Raw genomic sequence first — 22,448 nt, 5'->3', positions numbered from 1 at the left:
TAAAATTGAGCTTTCAAGTAACTTTGAATTCATCATAATTGACTTCTAGTTAAAGGACGTTATTCAAAAACTTAACAATTTAAAAATTTGTGGAAAGGGATCAAACTTGAATAGAATAAATTATCAAGAAAGAATCTAATTGTCAATTTTATCATTCGCTAACAATCTAAGCGTTTAAACTAGAGCAAATTTGTAATTAGTCAATTGAATAAGTTTTTAGTTTAGTGTATCATCATCATTATCATCTTTATTTTTGTATTAATTATGAAGACCCTAGAAACGTTCCATTTTTAATGTTATTGTGCTCGGTCGTGTCTTGAATGCAACCCTCTAATTTTTTTCAATTAGCTACTGTGGTTATGTTAAATACGCAGGCAATTTTGTACATGCATTTTAGGAACATTTACGCACCCATTCTACACCAGACGGCGGTTTTTATTGTCACGGGTTGCTCAACTAAAGCTTGCTTCATTTAGAATTGGAACAAACTTTTGCTCATGTTGTGGCGCTCCTGGTGGACGGATTTGGAAGTTCTTGGCGCCCACGTGTCGGGAATTTTGTCAGCTTTACGTATGATTTTTGACATTCCGCAAATCGACTGTACTTTGTAAACAATCAACATGGAAGCCGAAAGAAGGGAAAAAATTGTGCACAGTTATTTGGAAAATCCAATGTGGTCTGCATCTAGGCTAGCTAAACAGCTGAAATTGCCTAGAAATACCGTATGGCGCGTTATCAAACGGTATAAGGAAACATTGACGACGATTCGGAAGCCTCAAGCCAATCGTCGGAGTGGGACTGTCGACCGGAAACTGCGTGGTAAGATTTTGAAGACGATGAAGAGGAATTCTAATCGTCCGACAGATATAACTATTTCAGGTTTGTTTGTATCAGTTCATCACTTTCATTCAATATAAGATAGCAAGCTGTAGGTTGAACTCATGGAAGAGAAAGGACTCTAACATAAAATAAAATTTAAATTGGAACTTCAATGGACTTCATGAAATGATACAGAAGTTTCATGTAAGGAAGGTCACGACAAGCAAGAATGGTACGAACTGGGACATTGGATAGTCTACCTTGGGTACGCAAGGAATTTATTAGTTGAAATCTGACATCACGATACTCCACGCATCTCCAAATGAAATGATCAATATCGCGGTACCCTTCACCACAAGCACAATAATTAGTCTCGGAAAGTCCAATTCGAAGGAGATGTGCATCTAACGTGTAGGGATTGGTCATGTGTCTGGACATCACACGAATGAAATCTCTACACACAGCCAGTCCCCTGAACCATGCCTTTGTCGATATTTTAGGAATAATTGAGAGCATCCACCGACCCAGATCATCTTCATCCTAAGAAGCTTGCTAGCTGGCCAGTGTTCTTAGGCGAAATTCGTTGAAAGCAATCGATCTCTCATAAAGCACCACGTTTGGCTAAAATATCGGCTCTTTCATTGGCTGGAATGGAGCAATGAGCCGGGACCCAAACTATTGTGATTTGATAAATATTATTCAATACGTCGTTCAGGCACTGTTTTATTTTGCCCAAGAAAAACGGTTCATTTTTGCCAGCAGCGTTTGAGCGAATGGCTTCAACTGCACTCAGACTATCTGTGAAGAGAAAATAATGGTTTGGAGATAATTTGACGATTACACTCAAGCTATAATGAACTGCTGCTAACTCTGCTATGTGAACAGATGCAGGTTCTTGAAGCCTAAATGAGACCGAAACATTATTGTTGAATATACCAAACCCAGTAGCCTCTTCAATTCGTGATCCGTCCGTGTAAAATATTTCCTCAGAGTCAATATGCCTGAACTTACTTGTAAATATTCTTAGGATTTCCATCGAGCGTAGGTGTTCCGAGATTCCACGCACGTAACAGGATGTGTCGAAAAACAGAGTTGAGTCAAGGACATTTAGGAGGGTGTCACGGATAGGAATGTATCTTGAAAGGTTGATTTCCTGTGACATATGGTTAAAATATATTGTTTGAGATTGAAGCTCAACTAGCCTTTCGAAGTTATTAATAACCAGGGGATTCAGTACCTCACATTTTATTAGCAGTCGCGATGAAAGTTCCCAAAAACGATCTTTCAATGGAAGAACTCCCGCCAGAACTTCAAGACTCATTGTATGTGTCGAATGCATGCAGCCTAAAGTAATTCGCAAACAACGATATTGAATTCGCTCTAATTTGAAAATTTGAGAGTTTGCAGCGGAACGAAAGCAAACGCATCCATATTCCATCACTGAAAGTATCGTTGTCTGATACAATTTCATTAGATCTTCCGGATGAGCACTCCACCAAGATCCTGTTATTGTTCGAAGAAAATTTACTCTTTGTTGGCATTTTGTTATCAGATACCTAATGTGTCCTCCCCACGTGCATTTGGAATCAAACCACACCCCGAGGTATTTGAAAGTCAAAACCTGATGGATCATTCTTCCTATCATATGAAGCTGAAGCTGCGCGGGATCATGCTTTTTTGAAAACACCAGAGAATTCGATGCCCAGATGAACAGTCCAAACGGACATGTTATCGAAGGTATGGTTGCAATGGTTTTTGCAGATCAATAACTTTGGGTCCAGTAACTGAAACCACGTCATCATCTGCCAATTATCTTATGGCGTTTTCGTTTTTAATTTGCTACACTGAGGCATGAATAAACGAACAAAAATGATGAAAACATAAACAGTAACCATTGACTACAATTAACAATTCCATTGCACAGAGCTACACCAAACTTTTGATGAGTGCTACATCAGAGGTATCGGTGCAGAAAAAGTGTAGTACTGGTGTAAAAAACTGTAAAAACGAACAGTTTAGGTGCAGCTTTCGCTACACCGGTGTAGTGAAATTTAAAAACGAAAACGACATTAGTGTACATGGGGTTACTAGACAGCTGTCAATGTCATTCACGTAAAAATTATAGACTGAGGCATGAGCCTCGCGGGAGATCCATGTAGCTAATTCTGAATGTTGCCAAATCGCCATGTGAAAAATAAATGCATTTCTCTGACAAAAGGTTGTGCAAATAATTATTTATAATCGATGGAAGTCCATGTTGGTGGAGCTTGTCTGAGAACATCAATGGAAACTGAATCAAATGCTCCTTTGATATCTAGAAATACAGATGTCATTTGTTGTTTTTGAGCGAAGGCAATTTGGATGTCAGACGAAAGTAATGCAAGGCAATCATTCGTCCCTTTATTTGTACGGAAGCCAAACTGAGTATCTGACAACAAACCATTCGTCTCGATCCAAGTGTCGAGACGTCGAAGAATAATTTTTTCGAACAATTTTCTGATGCAGGACAACATTACAATAGATCTATATGAGTTGTGATTGGAAGCTGGTATCCTCGGCTTTTGATAACTTAACCCCGGCGATAACTTTCACTTGCCTCCAGTCAGGTGGAACAATATTTTGCTCAAGAAATTTGTTAAACAATTCCAACAAACGTCTTTTTGCAAGGTCGGGCAGAATCTTCACCAAGTTGAATTTAATTTTTTCCAACCCAGGAGCGTTATTGTTACAAGACATGTGTGCTATGGAAAATTCCACCATTGAAAAGGAGTTATCAATCGAACCATTATTTGGAGAAGATTCCCAATAATGCTATGCGCAGGAACAGAATCTGGACAAACTATCCTCGCAATATCAATTATCCATCGGTTCGAGTATTCCTCACTCTCATTTCCTACGTTACGATTCCTCATTTGTCTGGCCGTATTCCAAAAAGTGCTAATTGAGGTTTCTCTTGACAAACCTCCGTCAAAATGTTCTAAACTGGACTCAAAACCGTTATTCCCAATTTTAGGGTCAAATGAAAGGTCTTATGGTCCTACCAAAAATTACTGCATATTTTCGGATACAATAAAAATTTAAATCGTCATTTAGGGTACGATAGAAAAATCGTATAAAATCATCAAAATTTGAATAAAAACTAATAGAATTTGTACGTCATGTTGGTGGCCGTACGAACCGACTTCGATTATACCGGTTCTCGAGTTCCGGTGCTGGAAGTGCATATAATAGTAATTTCAACCGAACTCGCATGACACAAGATCAGAGACTAATTAAACCTTTAAATCGTTTTATAGCGCTTTCTGTCTTGCTGTCTAGCAACAACCTACCTCTGGTATGCTACACGTAGGACTGAAACGTTAGCTATAATTTCGCTAATATGTATAGATCCGCGTGCTTCCAACAGCTTCGATTTAACATCGATTGATCAATCAGAGCGATGCTTTTCCATTGATATATCGCTTACTCCTTCAAAACCGTCGTCTATGTTAGGGAAATCCGGTATGCAGATTTTGAGCAGACCAAATAGGACACTGCTAATTATTAATCAACATTTCAATGTATATAATTGAAAATACACGGCCATGAACATTCAAATCAATGCGTAGAAATGTTTCCAATCAATTAGTGAAATAATATTACTGATTGAAACTAAACTGACTGAGTTGTAAGCGTTCAAAAGCTGACCACATTTCTACTTGTATTTACCCTTAAATTTCTAATTTGCACCCCTATTTAAAAACAGTGTTTCACATGAAAAAAAAGAGAATAACTCACCACATAGCTGTTACGAACGCTAGCCACTTGCATCTCCAAATCGTTGATACGTTTGATGGCGACGTCCTCGATCCGTGTGTGCCGATGGAGTTTATCGAATATTCGTTGCACCTCGTCCACTGGCAGCGACGGCGGTTGGGAGGTTGACTCACCACCACTGGACTTTTTCCTGTGCAGGGGACTGTCCTGGTTCACGGAAATGTCTTCCGAAGGGCTACTGCATACTAGCGAGGCAGCCGAATTGGAGTGCAAGGATTCAAGGTTTTTGGTTTTTCTCTCCAAAGTTTCCTCGATGTCCCGAAGTTGAACCGTCAGCGCTTCAAGGACCAAACTTTGCTCCATACTGGGTCTGGTGTGCCGCAGTTCATCTTCTAACTTTGCGATTTTTTCGGTAAACCCCCGAACAGTAACATCCGTTTTCATGCTCTCCACCTCCTGGTGAAGCGATTCATTCTGACGGTTTTGAGCATCGATGTAAAGTTCGAGCTCCTGAAAAACATGAGATGAGTTAATTATCTTCAAATTAAACTAGAATGACGTGAATTCACCTTGATTTTAGCATGCAAAACATGCTCGTTGATGGATTTACTCTCGATCTGAGTTTCTAGCTCCGTTATGATTTCCCGAAGTGTGAAACCTTTATCGATCGAATCTTTAAGATCGTTCTCTATCTTACGAATTTTGTCATCCCTTTCATTGAGCTGGACAGACAGTTCCTTTCCGTTCTGCTCTGCAGCTTCCAACTATACACAACGAACGAACATGGACAACATTTTGTTACTTATAATTACTAGCAAACTGTTATTATTTTATAAATTTATCGTGGTCATGCATGCAGTAAGCTATACGCCAGATAAACAGCATAGGGTAAAAATCTTTCTCACTCAATTCATTCGACGGCATGAAATAACTGTTTTCATGGAATAATATCGGTTTTGAGATTAGAAATCCGTGGCCTGTTTGTAAATGCGCTCAAATTCAAGCACGTATGAATGGATGACAAGACACTACCATGCTGCGATAGAGGATTCATCAGACTTTTGTTTCATCTATAACAAAAGGAATGAGGATGGAGAAAAGATAAGAATTGATGGAAAGAATGAAAGACTTTGTATCCTAACGACAGACATTATGTATTTGTTAAGCAGTGAGTAAAAAAATATGAAGTGCATTTTTACAAAAAAAAAATGAAAGCTATGATGAACTGTAGAAATTAGCGATTCGTCTAGCATAAGAAAAATTATATCGAAAAATTATAGAGCCTAGTCAGCCGAGTAATGTCAATAGAGGATTCCATCAAGTGAAGGTTTACACTACGCTCCTTCTGACAAAAGTTCTTCACACATCTAGCAGAATAGTTGTAATCAAGAATTGATTCACTGGTTTTTTATTGCATGTCGTTAAAAAGTTTCATAGCCACTAACTCCAAACATAAGGCGTAATTTCGTGAACAAGATCGGACGATTGTACGGACTTAAGCAATTGGTAACAATAACTAATGATAATGACTGTCATGATGGTGATCATGCCATCCATCACTACCACTTATTCACATGAAATGTTTCGTGCATGCATGATTGAAAGTAATACTATAATTGTTCAAGATGTGAGATGAACTGATCGGCATGTACTAATTCACTGCTGTTTTTAAATCCAAGTTTTCCCCGGCGAACGACCATTAAAGGTTAAATAAACATGCCTGGTTGTTATCGGTATTTATGTTATGTGGCATTTTCTGGTATGGTACTAATTCAGTTCATGATTATGTGACCATCAGCGATGCCAGATATACGGAAATCTAAATTTACCTTATTGACATACCAAAGCGTATACTTTGATGCTTCTCAATCAATTGAATCAACAATCAATTTCATCTTGAAATCAAGATCAATCTAAGGATTGAAATTGAGTATTCTTTCTGGAAAAAAATATGAAGGAATGACTGCAAAACAGCTTTGGGCGAAACGAATGTTTTTTTGTTAGAAATATTCGTTGAGGTAAGGGTTTCTTCGGCTAAAGGAGTTCTTCGATAATATGAATTGATAACAGATGATTTTGGGCTGAGAGATAAATCATTCCTTCGTTGGCTTTAATAGTATTATCCTAATTCTTCAAAAATTACCCATTACTATAGGATGTCTGGTGATATCTAATTAGATTCTCGAAAACCTTCTGTATTCAGAGTTCTTTTAAGTCTTATTAAGTGTTTTAAAGCTTACTGATATCAAATAGCGCAGTGCCTCTTAAATCCTGCTCCGAACATTTCATATTCAAACCACGTGATTTCCCAATTTCGTCGTAGATGCTTCGGAAATCTTTTAAAACATCAATAGATCAGAATTTTAGATTTCAACCATAGATCAGAAATCATTTGCCTTTGAATTTTCTTTCGTAATAAACTCGAAGATAGTCTCGATTTCTGCGTTTAAATGGGTAAAACGTCTAGTTTCTCTGGTATGAAATTCATGTTATCCATAAGCAACTTACTTTAAACAGTTTACAGAAGAAAGTTTTACTTAAAAAGAGTTAAGCATTAGGTGTTGTTCATGCTTTTCCCTTTTAGTTAAAACCTACGGAATTGACATTGTGACAATCTGGCATCGCTCGGTACCATTCCCAAGAGAACATGATTGTTCCGCACATCATTATTATTATTATATTATCGGGTGGACTCGACTACCTATATCACCACATTGCTTTTTTATGATATTATTCAGCTTTTTTAGCAAAGCCAAACATTTCGTACGATTTACTACAGTTCCAGTACCCGTGAGCTATGTTAGCGTATCCTATAAATCCACTTACAAACACAAACATGAATCGTTTAAAATTTAACACATGAAACCACAATTATTTGAGCCGAACATTGATGAGCAATGGATTGTTAGTTATTACCATCGAATTGTCTTATTGCAGAGCAATTATTTCTTTTACTGCTTCAAAGACGAGTGAGATGATTTTTACCCACTGTACATACCACCGCATTATATTAATGTTTAATTATTTTATTAAATTACCATATAGTATATTCTAAAAATCATGAATAAAACAATATAAAAACGTGCAACATTCAAGCAAAACACCTCTACTTAAGATTTACTCAGAAGCAATAGAATAAAAATCTACACTTACTTTTTCAATAATCTGCCGATTATCGATACCACAACTACAACTGTCACACAAAAATCCTTCCTAATAATATACAGAATGTGTGTATTTATAATAGAGCATAAATCAATCATTACGGTTGGAACACATTTCGATGGTCAATGTTGTTTGCATGTGTTGTGACGGTTTCGAATTGAAGGTGCATAAGTGCAGGAGCAGAAGTGCGTTAGCAGAATTGCAGTTTCAAACGCCGATCAGATAGTGGGATAGAATAAGAAGAGATCTGTTCTATTAGTAAGCGTTTTCGGTGTAGTGTGTATTAAAACTGTAAATGCGTGGTTCGAAAGTGATTGTGAGTCTTATCCAAACGCTTGTGTTATTCCTAATTCCACTCTTTTTTTTCACCAATCTAATATCGTTCCACCCTGACCATCCTTATCATTAAGAATGGAAATAAAAAACTTACCTCTTTCGTGACACGTTCAACGTTCACCTTATCCTTGTCTTTGTCACGCAGCTGTGATTTGAGCTTTTCAATCTCCTTTACAAACTCGTCCCGTTCGTGTTCCCTTTCAGCCGCTTGTTCCTCCAGAAATTGGCGTGTGGCTTTGAGCTGTTTATCGGCTGCTTCGATCTGAATGCAACCCGCAGGAAAAGCGATGGAGTTGTGGGGAAAGCATTAGATAGTGAAGTGATCCAAATGGCAAATTTATGCGTATGAAAACAGGCGGGAAGGGAAGAAAAAACATATTAAACCATGCTGGTCTCAGCTCAGTCCTAATAGTCGATTGTCATAAATTGTGATTAGGCAATGTTGCTTCTAACCTTTCTATTTAAGAAACAACCGTTTGCAATAATTTGGAACTTATAATCTATGTAAGTATGCTAGGACAAATTGGAATTAAAATATTGGTGCATTATTACAAAAAAAAACTTAGGAATTCTTCAAAACAACATAAAAACATATGATACTCACTTGAGATTGCAAATCCAATTTGTCACGTTTCTCATCCTCCATATATCGTTCTCCTTCACGGCAGAAATCTTCCACTAGTTGCAGCAAATTTGCACTGATGTCTATAGTATTATCAGGTGAAGTGTTACCTAATAGGTGCTTTGCTCTCTCCTGCAACTCGACAAATCCATTATTTGACCTATGCGTGCTCGGTAGCAACGCATTTGTTCCATATCCTTCGCTAAATTCTACCCTTTGACTATTCAGCTCCAATAAATGAAGCTTCGCCTCATTCAACTCTACAACCAAGCTGTTGTTTCTGCTTTCCAGAACACGTTTTTCATCTTCCGTTTTCAGAAGTCTATTTTTCAGTTCATGTAATTGAATATTCAATTCTCCACTAGATTGTACCGATCCTAAATCAAGTGGTAAACTACTAACCGCATTGAATTTGCTTTCGCTTAAACCCACCGCTCGTATCAGATTATCGTCAAAAGAGCGTGAGCTTGCATTTTTATTTAACCCTCGCTTTAAACCATCTTCTTCCTCACAACTATCACTTTTCTCCGATATTTTATCCAAATCTTCATCCTTTGTGGCAAGCCGTTTTGTGCGCTTTTCGGAAAGCGTTAGTAGATGCAACGCTTCTGATCTGAGCAGTTCGAGGCACTCTTCTAAATTAAGGGATTGATTTACGTCATCACTAGTACCATTGTCTTTTGACACGTAATCAAGCAGTGAAGGATCTTCGATTATTGAAATCAAACCGGATACGTCTGGGGCGAATTTTAGCAACTTTTTTGTAGTTGAACATACTGATATATTCGATAGGTTCATATCGACTATGGAAGTCTCTGCCGCCTCGCCGTCACCAGCACCCAATATCAACCCATGCCTCTGCAGTTCTTCGATGACGGTGCTATTCAAATCATCTTCACAAACCGCTACGTACTTCAAAAACTCTCCAAGAACGTTCCGTAAGGTAGATGAAAGCTCCCGCAGATTGTCTCGTTCGATAATGATTTTATCCAAATCACGGGCCGAGTCGAACGTGGATTGACGTTTCAACTTCCACTGTAGCTGTTTCTCAAATTCAGTTTTCATGCGGGCCATCTAAATAAAATGGAAAGTTAATACTAAAAAGGAATCAATCATTTCTTGGTGGAACTTACTTCTTCCTCATGTTTGATTCGAAGTTGCGCTATTTCTAGTTGACTTCTTGCAGTGAATTTTTCTCTGAGCAGTATCAATTCTGCTGGCCAGTGGGAATCTTCGATGGTCGTATCAGATAATAGTGCCTGGCGAACAAAGAATAAAAGAAATAATTCATTAGGCACAATGCGAACAAAAATTCAAACCTTTTCTTTTTCTTTATGTTATGAAAGAAGCAATTGTTTACAAATTTAAAGATCGTTGGTATGTGGGCAAAAAGTAGTAAGACTTTTGAATTAAATTTCATGCGGAAACCTTATTCGTTGAAATTTTCTTTTTTTTGGTTGGTATGACTGTCAGTGACATCTGTATTTGGAAGAATAAATAAAGAATTTTAAAATTACACGGAACGACCGAAATTAGCTCTGTGCCTAATTCGTATTACTGTTTTTGAATTAGTTGATTTTAACAACAATATTTCCAAAATAACTATGAAATTAGTTAAAATTGAGAATTTACTTTACTGGAAAACACTCTTATTTTTAGAGAATTTGTTTAGTTGGCGAATATCCTGGACAAAAACCAGCAATATTTCAATCCAACACGAAATTCTCATTGACAACTAATTTGTTATTAAAATCAGAAAATTTGTTTCTATTTTCTATCACCATCAGTACTGAAGGACAGCACAAAGAAAACAAAAATGAGATTGGTTTTATTAACAAGTTTATTAGCCAAAAACTCATGAGAAATGTCAAAGCAAAACAATCCTAAAGCTAAAGCTAAAAGGGACAGTCTTGTTGAAACTGCTTGCAAACAATTTAGATGTTTTTCGCATGTGTCACGATGTGTCACCATATATAAATTTCTGATTCGATTTGTAAAAATGACGTACACTCTTAGTGGAAAGTGTATTTATTCAGAATTTGTGCGCATTTGAAGCGATTGTGCGAAATAATGTTTTTACGCGGAACAGTGAAGTGAGTTTCGGGTGTTGCACTCTAATTGTATATGTCAAATGATGTTTTTTGTATCTTCCAACCTTCCGGGTTACGCCGTCCGGTGTATTACTTGTATTCGGTTTTTGTTTTCCGAGTGCTCAAAGTTTTCAGTGAGAGAGTCGAATGAAGAAAGCAGCGATTTAGAAGAAAAATTTTCAAAAAGCAGTTTATGTTTCGCTTATGTCTTTTTCTCCAATACAATATTGTATTTATACCTGCCAATATAGAAAAGACTACCGCGACTGAAATATTTTTCGGTAGTAGTGTGCCATCTAGTGGCTAGTAGTCATTACGGTGTTAACGTTTTTTTCGGTGACAGTGCGCCACATAGCTGCAAATTGCCGAAGCCAATTCAACCATTTATGTTGGTTGAAAACAACGTTTTATTTCTCTAATTCAACTAAAAAATTAGTTGAATGGAAATCAAGTGTGGCTTTGCTAAGAAATGACAGCACGTTGAATTGGTGAATTCAACTAAAAAAATAGCCATTTCAACAAATATTTTATTATTATTAAGGGAATCAGAAATTAAAAATCTAAATTAGCAAAAGTAAGATTTTTTTAGTTGTCTCAAAAAATAGCTAACTAAAATCAGAAAATCGACTAATTTTTTCGCCAAAACGCTGATTTCGGTCTTTCCGTGTATGAACAAATTCTCACTATTTTTGCCCACAGTAGTATTTTACAGACGGTTTGCTTGTTTGGAGCAAAGTTGTCATTCTATACGAACAACTGTCGTCATTCTAAGATTACAGGCACTCAAATCTATGCCACTGTCAGACACGTTATACTCTTTAACACAAGATTCTCATTCAAATTTCGTGTATAGTTTCATTCTAGGTTGCCTATAACCAGTATTCCGTTGTCTTGTTCATTTTGGTACTCTAAAGAGTACCCACCTGAATCATTCGATAATCCTCAAAATTCTAAGAGGACGGCACTCGAACAACTGCCGAAAATTCGAAGAGGACGGCACTGGAACAACCGAACACACGACAACTGCCGAAACCAGTGCGTTATAAGCTTAACCATCGACACATCAACACATGTTTTAAATCTAGATGCCGATTCCGATTCCGAAGCTCCGAATTATAAGTGCTATTCACCAAAAAAATTCTACATAAATCATAACGCAAAAGAGAGAAAACTGTAACGATTCGAAAATTTAGACTCTTGGCGACTAACTGAATTCCATGGATTTCCCTGATATCCGGTGCCATTCATTTTGGGCGAAACGACCAGAAGGGTCAAACACGGAAAGACTTTCTAGAGAACAGTAAAGAGATTTTATACAGAATATATCAATGGAATGCTTAATAGTTTTCATTATTAATCCCAAGAAACCAGAAATCTGTGCAAGTAAGTAATAAATATGCTGCTTGTAATTCATTTGTTCGTCCAGATAGTTTCCAAGATCCTTGACACAAGTGACTCTTCCAATCACTGCATCTTAGACACAATAATCAAATCGTAAGGGATCTTTCTTACGAAGGAACATGATAATAAAGCATTTATTAATGTTCAAAGTCATACGGTTGATCTCGCACCACCCCGAACAAATGGAAGCAAACTCTGAACTCTTAATGATTTGGTATAAATTTAGGTCATCGGCAAAAGATAGTCGTGGACCTTTCAGTGGAAAGTTTACATCGTTAAAATACAGGATAAAATCAGTGGACCGAGATGACACCCTTGAGAAATTACAGAAAAAAAACTCATGCAAAAAACTATCATTGATTCTAACCACCAGTCGTCGTTGTTAAAGATAGGATTGGATCCAACGAAGAATACGAGAACCGAATTCCAGCCTGTCCAATTTGGCGATCGCGGCAGTTGGATTGATTTTTCAAAACCTGCGAAGAGATTTGTGTAAATATACGCATAAAACATAGAAGATTAATATACAAAGAAGCGTTTCGGTATAAATCAGCTGCGATATACTGTTCACAGTGATCGAAAATTGTGAGTAAGTGAGTGAATCGTTTTAAAGAGGTGAAAAATGTCGATGACGGCAACTTGGGTCATTTTGAGACCTTTCGGGTGCGAGCACTTAACTGCTTCGAAGCGCGAAGCGTACTCGCATTGCATGAAGGACGCTACTCTCCTCTGTGTTAAAAAAATCACCCCATTCCACTTTACCGATCGCGAGTAATCGTGATCACGCTCTTATGTAACAGACTGTAGAATAATAAGAAGTGTATCGAAAATAAGCTATCCACATACATTTGTGTTGTACGCATGTCTTTGTGATGGTTTTTAAGCTCAGATCACAGCATGCTGTGCGTTTGGCTGTCAGCTTTCGATTGTTTACTTGTTTGTGCGGTTGAAATTCTGCGTTTTCAAAATGTCGCGTATTGAAAAGGAAGTGAAAATTAGGGTTCTGAACACATGGCTAAGTGAGAAGGGTATTACTATGCGAAAATTGACGAAAATTGAAGCGGTTTGGGATTCACCATGCCAGTGTTAAAACCATCATTAATAAGTTTAGGGAACACTCTTCTTTGGATGAGCTACCAGGAAGAGGCAGACAACTCGGTTCTTCCACCCCGAAACTGGACCAGAAAGTAGTATCTCTAATCATGAAGAACAAATCAATGTCAATACGTGATTTGGCCAAAAAAGCAGGAACGAGTGTCGGAATGATCCAGCGTATCAAGAGGCGAAATCACCTGAAGACCTACAAGAAGCAGAAAATCTCGGAACAAAGTGTAGAACACAAGAAGCGAGCAGCAACAAGGGCCCGGAAATTACAGTCGCGTCTTTTGCAGTGTCCGGATGCATGCGTTTTTATGGACGATGAGACTTATGTAAAGGAGGACTCAAAAACCCTTCCAGGTCCACAATACTTTACTGTCGTCGTTGGGGAGGATGTGAGCGATGCGGACACGTCGATTCAAGCGGAGAAATTGGGTCGAAAGGTCAAGCAATATGTTCTTGTGGTTTGAAGTCAACCATTTTTTAAAATACTGAAACTATAAATGCAGAAATCTTTCTATCTGAGTGTCTTCAGAAGAGATTGTTGCCTTTATATAAGAAGCATAGTACACCTCCACCTAACCCCTAAATGACCATACCTGCATCGGCCAGAAATAGTCGAAAACACGTTTTCGTTCGGCACGTCAGAATAGACATTGCACTCCGTTGCAAAACAAAAAGTGTTCTGTAAGTAGCAGAAACTTTACGTCTGCTTAGCGGTTCAAATTGAACTGCCGAGTTTAGCACTAAGCAGTTCAATTTGAACTGCTCTGCACTGATGAGTCAAAGACGAAACGTAAAAATAATGAAAACGGTTATGTGCCCTAGCACAAAATTTGGCTAACCCCTAAATGACCATACCTGCATCGGCCAGAAATAGTCAAAAACACGTTTTCGTTCGGCACGTCAGAATAGACATTGCACTCCGTTGTAAAACAAAAAGTGTTCTGTAAGAAGCAGAAACTTTACGTCTGCTTAGCGGTTTAAATTGAACTGCCGAGTTTAGCACTAAGCAGTTCAATTTGAACTGCTCTGCACTGATGATTCAAAGACGAAACGTAAAAATAATGAAAACGGTTATGTGCCCTAGCACAAAATTTGGCTAACCCCTAAATCACCTCCACTGTTTTTACCGGATTTAGCGTCGGCTCACTATGCCAAAACCACTCTCAATTGGCTTGCGGAAAAGGGTCTAAATTTCGTTGAGAAAAATATCAATCCACCAAATTGCCCTCAGCTTCGACCCATCGAACGTTACTAGGCAATCGTGAAGAGGGTTTTCAAGAAGACTGATAAGGCAGCTGGGAACATGCAGGAGTTCGAAAAAATTTGGACTCAAGCGTCCAAAAAAAAAGCAATGTAACACTTGTCCGGAATTTGATGAAGAGCGTTCGATCAAAAGTTCGAAAATTCGTGAAGGAATAACTTAAATTTTATCCGGTTTTCATTATGCTCAAGTTTAACCTCGTACAATAAAGGATCAATTTTTAGGTTGAATAAAATATCGTTTTAATCATAATTTGAAAGAAAAATTTGTGGATAGCTTATTTTCGATACACTTCTTATATAAAAGATTCCTGCTTATATACCAACAACATATGGTTTCATGTATGATGACAATTGATGGATTAAAAATATTTTTTAATTATTTAAAATCGATGGTTTTTATTGTTAGCAATCATTCAATCACCGGATTGAATTCCAAAGTCGTCAAAATCTTCAATTTAACAGATGAACGTAATGTAAAATACACATTCCCGAGTTTTTTTTTTTTGTTTTGATTTTTCATATGATAGTCGGTACCGGATGTCATACTCCCAGTTACGGTGAATTTCGGAACTGAAGTGAAGTTTTTGGTGAAATGATTTTCTTTCGATTTAAAGTTGCGAACTTTTCTGCGCTTACTTCGTATGTATTTTGCAAAATTATTCTGCGTTCAACACCTTATTAATGGCGTTTTCGTTTTTAATTTGCACTACACCGGTGCAGTGCTACACTGAGGCATGAATAAACGAACAAAAATGACGAAAACATAAACAGTAACCATTGACTACAATAAACGATTCCATTGCACAGAGCTGAACCGAACTTTTGATGAGTGCTACACCAGTGCCAGTGGTATCGGTGCAGAAAAAGTGTAGCACTGGTGTAGTGCAATTTGTAAAAACGAACGGTTTAGGTGCAGCTTTCGCTACACCGGTGTAGTGCAATTTAAAAATGAAAACGACATAAGACTGATGATAAGCAGCCCTTACACGTGACAATATTATTGTCAATCCAAAGTATTGTCAATACCGTCAATCCAATTGACTTGGTAACTTGAGTCCGTATTTTTCGAGAAAATCAAGCGTTTGGAGCTTCAAATATTGCAAATGAACATTGAAATATTGAGAGATGAGTTCATTGCACATATTTGGCAGTTTCCTCTCTGTAGAGAAAGTATTGTCGGATTGATGAGCAGTTTTGATTTTTTGACAATATTTTCGTCAATCCAATGAAGTTTCCATTACACGATCAAAAGTATTGTCAATACTCCTTGTATTGACAATAATATTGTCTCGTGTAAGGGCAGCTATACAGTGCATACACGACACGATGGGAAAAATTTCGAAATCGCAGTAGGCACAGATTTACAAGTGTAGAAAATATTTTTTAACAAATAAACATGCACTAGTTAGGACGAATCAAACTGATTTCCACAGTTTTCTTTTTGAGAGTTTTCTTTTTGTTGAAGTTGAACAATAGAAATTTGGTCCTTTCTCCGGTAGGTCAATATCGATTGAGCTATAGAGACCGAAGTATAAATTATCAGTGAGAGTTTAATGGATGGGATGGTAAAAGTATTTGATAAAGTCTACGATAGGAGGATCAAAGGGATCAAATTTAGGTGTGGTCGTGGTTTATGAATGATCCCCAGGTTTCCCCGATTAGACTTCTCATTAGAAAACGAGTTTTTGTTGTGTTTATACTATTTTTTTAAAGCACGAAATGCGATTTACTTCAAATGTGGTAGTAAAATGTCGATAGTTTTACGTGGTTTTACCAAATACAAATAATAATACCCCTAGGTCCCATACAAATGGAACTGTTTTTCTTGGTTCAGCAAATAAACTAGTTAGCCTAGCCCAATCGTCTATTTCGTCGTGACTGTTTCAAAATGCTGAAAAAGAAATGATTTGGCAACGCAACACCGAAGTTGCTATGAAACGAGGCTTGTTTGTTTGTTGTTTTGAAGTGTCGACACCGCTTTCCATTCATCAGTGCCTCTTCTGATTTGAACTAAATTTTACATATTCAGCCTATCCGCGGTTTGCGGATGTTTCAATCGGATACAAAGCTGTTGACAGTGCTATGCAAGATTCACTACACCGGCTGCTCGGCCATCCATGGAAGTTGACCATCAATGTTAACTTCCCTCTCTGAGCAGCCTAGATAGCCGTGTAGTGTCGGTAGCGGTTTCCCAACTGCTAAGAATAACGCTACGGTCCACCTGTACCGGTGGTATAAGTCCACCAAACAGGTAAGCCGTGTGGCATCCGGCGGAATTATTTTTTACCAAGAATTGATCCACTGGTTTCCTATTCCATGTCGTAAAAGGCCACAAAAATAGGAACTCCTAAGTCAAGGTGTATTTCCGTGCCGATGGATGAATGGCTGCAGGAGGTTAAACATTGCAGTCGTGAACGGAATATCTTGGGTTTTTCCCTTACTGGATACACGCAATGCTTAGCAATCAACTTCTTTGATCATCGCTTCGGCAGGCCAGAGATTAGAAAGCTGAGTGTCTGTGGGTGTCCTCAAGGTGGTGTACTATCCCCACTTTTATGGAACCTAGTCGCTGATAGTTTGTTAAGGAAACTTAATAACCTTGGATTTCCGACTTATGGTTTTGCCGACGATTATCATATATTGATGACCGGTATAAGCATTAACACTCTCTTTGATTTAATGCAGCAAGCCCTGCGATCTGTTGAACAATGGTGTTGTCAGGTTTGGATTATCTGTAAATCCGGGCAAAACATCAATGGTGCTTTTCACTCATCGTAGGATAATTACAGGAGCTCGTCCGTTGCAGTTCTTTGGTTCAGGGGTCACTGTGGTCGATCAAGTTAAATACGTCGGGGTTATTCTTGACTCAAAACTGAATTGGTCTGCTCACATTGATTTCAGGATTAAAAGAGCTTGCATGGCTTTCGGCCAATGCAGACGAGCTTTTGGAAAATCATGGGGACTCAAACCCAGATATATTCATTGGATCTACACAACTATCGTTAGACCAATTTTAGCATATGGATGTCTTGTATGGTGGCAGAAAGGAGAAGTCGCGACAGTTCAGTCAAAGCTAAATCATCTCCAAAGGATGGTCCTAATGGCGATGACAGGAGCATTCACGACAACTCCTACTGCTGCTCTAGAGGCGCTACTGTGCATTAAACCACTACATGTGTTCCTAAAACAAGAAGCATTATCTTGTGCATACCGTCTTAGGGTTACAGGGCTTTGGAACAGTAACCCATTAGAATATGGTACCAGTCACACTCGCTTGTGGTCTCAAATGGTTCCGTGGGATGAGTATTTACTCGCTCCTAGTGACCTAACTCTCACATGCAGTTTTCCTTTTAAAACATTCAATGTGAGCTATCCTCTTCGTTAGGAATGATTGTCTGGTTGTCTGGAACGACAACTTGATGAACACATAGTTTGTTTTACGGACGGTTCTCTGTTGAATTGTCGTGCTGGTGCTGGTGTCTACTGTCGTGAAATAGGTTGAAGCAGTCTCATTCACTTGGTAGATACTGTACTGTGTTCCAAGCAGAAATCTACGCGATTCTGTGTGGAGTACAATCGGCAATTCAGCAGAGGATCTGTGGTAAACGAATTTATTTTTGTTCCGACAGTCAGGCAGCCTTAAAAGCACTCAGTTCGAATGACTCACGGTCGAATCTAGTGATCGCATGTCGAACTCAAATTGAAGACCTCAGCATTTCAAATGCTGTTTACTTCTTATGGGTACCCGGCCATTCTGGTATTACTGGAAATGAATGGGCTGATGAGTTGGCTAGAGCTGGTGCAACGAATGATTTCGTTGGTCTTGAACCAGCTTTACCACTTTCAACTAGTTGGATAAAGCACAAGATACGTTCTTGGGCTGCATCCAAACATGCCAGCTACTGGCGCAGCTTGCAAACTTGTGCTCAGACAAAAGCATTTCTACCAGATTTAAATCTGAAAATGTCAAAGTGTCTACTGCATTTCTCCAAGTATCATTGAAGTATTCTGGTCAGAGCTCTGACATTGCACATTGCAAACTCAATTATCACATGGCTACTATTCAACGTGCTGAGTATTATTCGTGTGATTTGTGTAAATGCGATTATGGTACTTCATATCATCTGATATGTAACTGCCCCGTATTGACGCAGCTACGTATCCGGGTTTTTGGTTCTCCATACATGGTTGAGTCTGTGTATGCGGAGCTAAAATTGAAGGATATTCTCTCGTTTCTCACCCAATGTGGTAAGGAGCTTTAGTCAGAAGGGTTCATTGTTCTTCCTGGAGTGAATGAATCCCTTCTGTATACACCTTAAATAGGGTTTAGCAGATTGTTTGGCATCCTTTGGGGGGTACCGAATTTACTTCTGCTCGTACATACTGCGAGTCGTTCTGCATTCTTCCGGGAGTGCAGAATGGTGTCGCTTTTGTAAGATCTCTAAATCCTCTCGGGGGTTGGAGGTTTTATTAACAGCAGACTGTTCGGGACCTCGTAGAGGTTCAGAATTTCCTTCTGCTTCCACTAAATGTGATCCTCAGCAGATTGTTCAGCATCCCTTAGGGGTGCAGAATTTACTTCTGCTTTTATGTGTTTTTGTGTCGTCAATTTTTCCCATCCTCCTAGTCTAACCCTTTCCATTTCCTTTCAATCCTTCCCTCTTATATATCGGGAAAATGATGCTAAAAACAAATTGATGGCAAGGCACAAATCTCCAAATATCAAGGGGAACGTGCCATTTGAGCCAATTTGTTCTGATTCCTGATTCCTGATTTGTTGTGTTTATACTATTTTTTTAAAGCACGAAATGCGATTTACTTCAAATGTGGTAGTAAAATGTCGATAGTTTTACGTGGTTTTACCAAATACAAATAATAATACCCCTAGGTCCCATACAAATGGAACTGTTTTTCTTGGTTCAGCAAATAAACTAGTTAGCCTAGCCCAATCGTCTATTTCGTCGTGACTGTTTCAAAATGCTGAAAAAGAAATGATTTGGCAACGCAACACCGAAGTTGCTATGAAACGAGGCTTGTTTGTTTGTTGTTTTGAAGTGTCGACACCGCTTTCCATTCATCAGTGCCTCTTCTGATTTGAACTAAATTTTACATATTCAGCCTATCCGCGGTTTGCGGATGTTTCAATCGGATACAAAGCTGTTGACAGTGCTATGCAAGATTCACTACAGGTTACCTTCATCATGGAATTCAATTCAAGCACTCACCTGGAATCAAGTACAGTCACAGATTCAAATCAAACGAATTATGGAAATCGACTCTAAAATGTCGGCAGATTCAGAAATTTTTCCGGATGACTGGGGACTTAAAAGTCAGGTTGATAATTTCACCCATGATGATGATGCTAATCCATGATAATCCATTTTCAGTGAAATGGAACAGACTAACCTGATTTTGCATTGGAGTTAGATAGTTCGACGTCAACATTTCAAAAGGGCCTAAAAACAATTGACAGATTCTCTTTGTTTACTTTCTCTTTCGACTATATCTGCGTTATTATACAAACGTTCGTTACATATTTGGTACTGTTGGAAACATGGGGATATTCTCTTTCATTCTACACGAATACTTTGTAGGTACACGTGAAAATTAAGGAGATATTCACAAAAGAGAAAGTAAACAAAGAGAAACTCTCATTGGTTTATGTGCCCTTATGAAATGTTGACATCGAGTTGTGGTTGGTGAACCGGAAAGGAAACTCCACCCATCATAAACACTAACTGATTCCTATGCGTCTTATGCAATATTATTTTAAGAAATCGTAAAGCTGACTTGAAAGATTTCTAGGTGCAATCGGTATTCATGAGAACGATATTAGTATGCCTTTTTTCTGTTGTTTACCTACTGTTTCGCTAAGAGGCAATATAATTTGTAGAAGCGCTTCCAAAAGAATATGTACAAGCCATCGATAACCTAAAGCAGAAGTTGACAAATAATAGTTTCGCCAAACTATAGTCGGTGATACGATGCTTAATTTTTTTTAAATACAAAACAAAACTGTTAAAGACGATTGAATATGCCTATGAGACCCGCTTTCGTTACTTTCGAATTACCATCAGGATTGAAGTGCACAGAAAGAAAAGATGAAACTTACACGATATGTAAACCGATAGTACTATGAAATAGACATCAGTTGAAACGAAAATCTGATTTAAAACCATGATTGATGTAAAATTACATTAAAATTCATTTAGTTTTCCATTGAACAAGACGGTATACTTACAAACCGCTTCGTTTTGTAATGTAAATTTCCATTCAATTGCCTGCTCCAAATATGTGCATGGAAATAAATGTAAATTCACAAAATATTTTTATCTGTGTGGTTTCTATGACCAAGTACAAGATCCAATTCCATTTTATTTTTCAAATCTCTTGACTTGGTTTCAATAGCTATAAAACAATCAGGTTGGACCTGACCGAGTTTATGATCGTAGCCCTCATCATATGAAGCAGCTGTTTGACAAAGACCATTTTAAAAACAGACACAATCAGTAGCTCAATTGACCATTAGATACTGAATATTTTGATTCGATCAGAAGCGAGAAAGCATTCTTGTTGAGCCGATTGAAATAGCATTCCAAAATATGTCGGATATTAAAAGCTTCGGAAGAACGACGTTTATTTCATTCAGTTTGCGTTTTGTAAAATGCTTAAATATGTTCTGCAGCATTTCGTCTCATACTTCGCAATGTTGTAGTTTAATTTCCTTATGTGCTGCGATAAACTCAAGATTGTATTCGGCTCTATGAATTCTTTATTATTATTTTTTTTATGCTTAGGGCGTGTGTGGCATGGCAATTCAATAATATGTTGTTAAAAATGTCTGTGTGCTTAGAATTATCTAGTGAACATATTTCTTAGCGGTATTTTACAGTTTCTAGCATGAACTAAGCACTGTCTAAAATCCGACGAACATCAAAAAGCTTTATCTTAAATCTTCTATTAATTTTCTGCAATAAATTCATAATTCTACGATACGATGACAGGGTTATCTGACTAATGAAAACTTACCGAATCATGATTTCTTATATTCGCACAAGTCAAATCAGAAAACAGTTTCATCAATGTCGAGCCATTTATTAGAATATTCATAACAGAATTTACCCCCTTCAATATATGTTAAACTTTTTTTCTGTTTATTATAAAAATAAACAGTTACCATGGCGAACTGATTTTTTACATTCAGCATTGCCAGTTCTATAGAAATTCCACTAAAGGTCTCTGTCACTCTGACAATGTAGCTTTGTCAATGTACCACATAGTGCAAAAGGTGTCCTCGAAAATATGTCGAAGTACTCCGTATTATAATTTGTATTTGGTTTTACTACTGGCGGTAGTCTTTCATTGAACACATGTTAATATTTTGAACTGGTGCTTACATTTTTTGTGTGGAAAAATTTTGCAAGTGTTAGTAAAATCAAAGCAACAATGATAATGTATAATTTTAAGAAAGGTGACATTTCTGCTGATTTTACTGATTTCCTGCAGCCTAAAATGAGGCGCCTAAACATTCATCAAGTTTACATAATGGTTGCTCAGAACTATTGCTAACAGACAGTGCCGGATTAGATTAACACATAACATAACGAATCAGAATAACGGAAAGTACCAGTACAACTAAATCCTAGTGCGTGGCTTACATACCATGCACACACAAATTGAGTATGTTGACTTCTATTAATAGCTTACTTGGTATGAACATGTTAGTGCAGTCTGGTTTGGCATAAATAAAAGCATGGATTATTCGAAACCGGGGAAGCATAAAGGGAACCAGCAACAAAGCGCAACGAATTAATCTTTGTTTATGCAGCATTCAAAATGTGTCTCTGCAAGAAAATGAACAACGATCATTGCTTAACCCTGCATCTCAACAT

At 37.8% G+C, this 22,448-nt stretch overlaps 1 protein-coding gene across 5 annotated transcripts in view; it reads right to left on the bottom strand.

Annotated features, from left to right (window-relative positions):
* The window catches only part of LOC131438873 (golgin subfamily B member 1), an 89,100-nt gene that overhangs the window by 25,321 nt on the left and 41,331 nt on the right, over positions 1-22,448 (bottom strand). For 4 of the 5 annotated variants that reach the window (XM_058609244.1, XM_058609249.1, XM_058609247.1 and 1 more), the window contains 6 exons: positions 9,832-9,957; positions 8,681-9,772; positions 8,171-8,338; positions 7,729-7,788; positions 5,145-5,339; positions 4,597-5,085 (listed from right to left, as the gene is read on the bottom strand). In XM_058609244.1, the coding sequence (XP_058465227.1) occupies positions 4,597-5,085; positions 5,145-5,339; positions 7,729-7,788; positions 8,171-8,338; positions 8,681-9,772; positions 9,832-9,957 (2,130 nt within the window). The remainder of the gene's footprint in view (positions 1-4,596; positions 5,086-5,144; positions 5,340-7,728; positions 7,789-8,170; positions 8,339-8,680; positions 9,773-9,831; positions 9,958-22,448) is intronic. The other variant, XM_058609245.1, reaches the window with a different exon arrangement.

This window comes from Malaya genurostris, chromosome 3, assembly GCF_030247185.1.
Source record: "Malaya genurostris strain Urasoe2022 chromosome 3, Malgen_1.1, whole genome shotgun sequence".
Classification (NCBI taxonomy): domain Eukaryota; kingdom Metazoa; phylum Arthropoda; class Insecta; order Diptera; family Culicidae; genus Malaya; species Malaya genurostris.
Note: the sequence above shows the minus strand (reverse complement) of the source record. Positions and strands in the feature narration are given on the sequence as shown.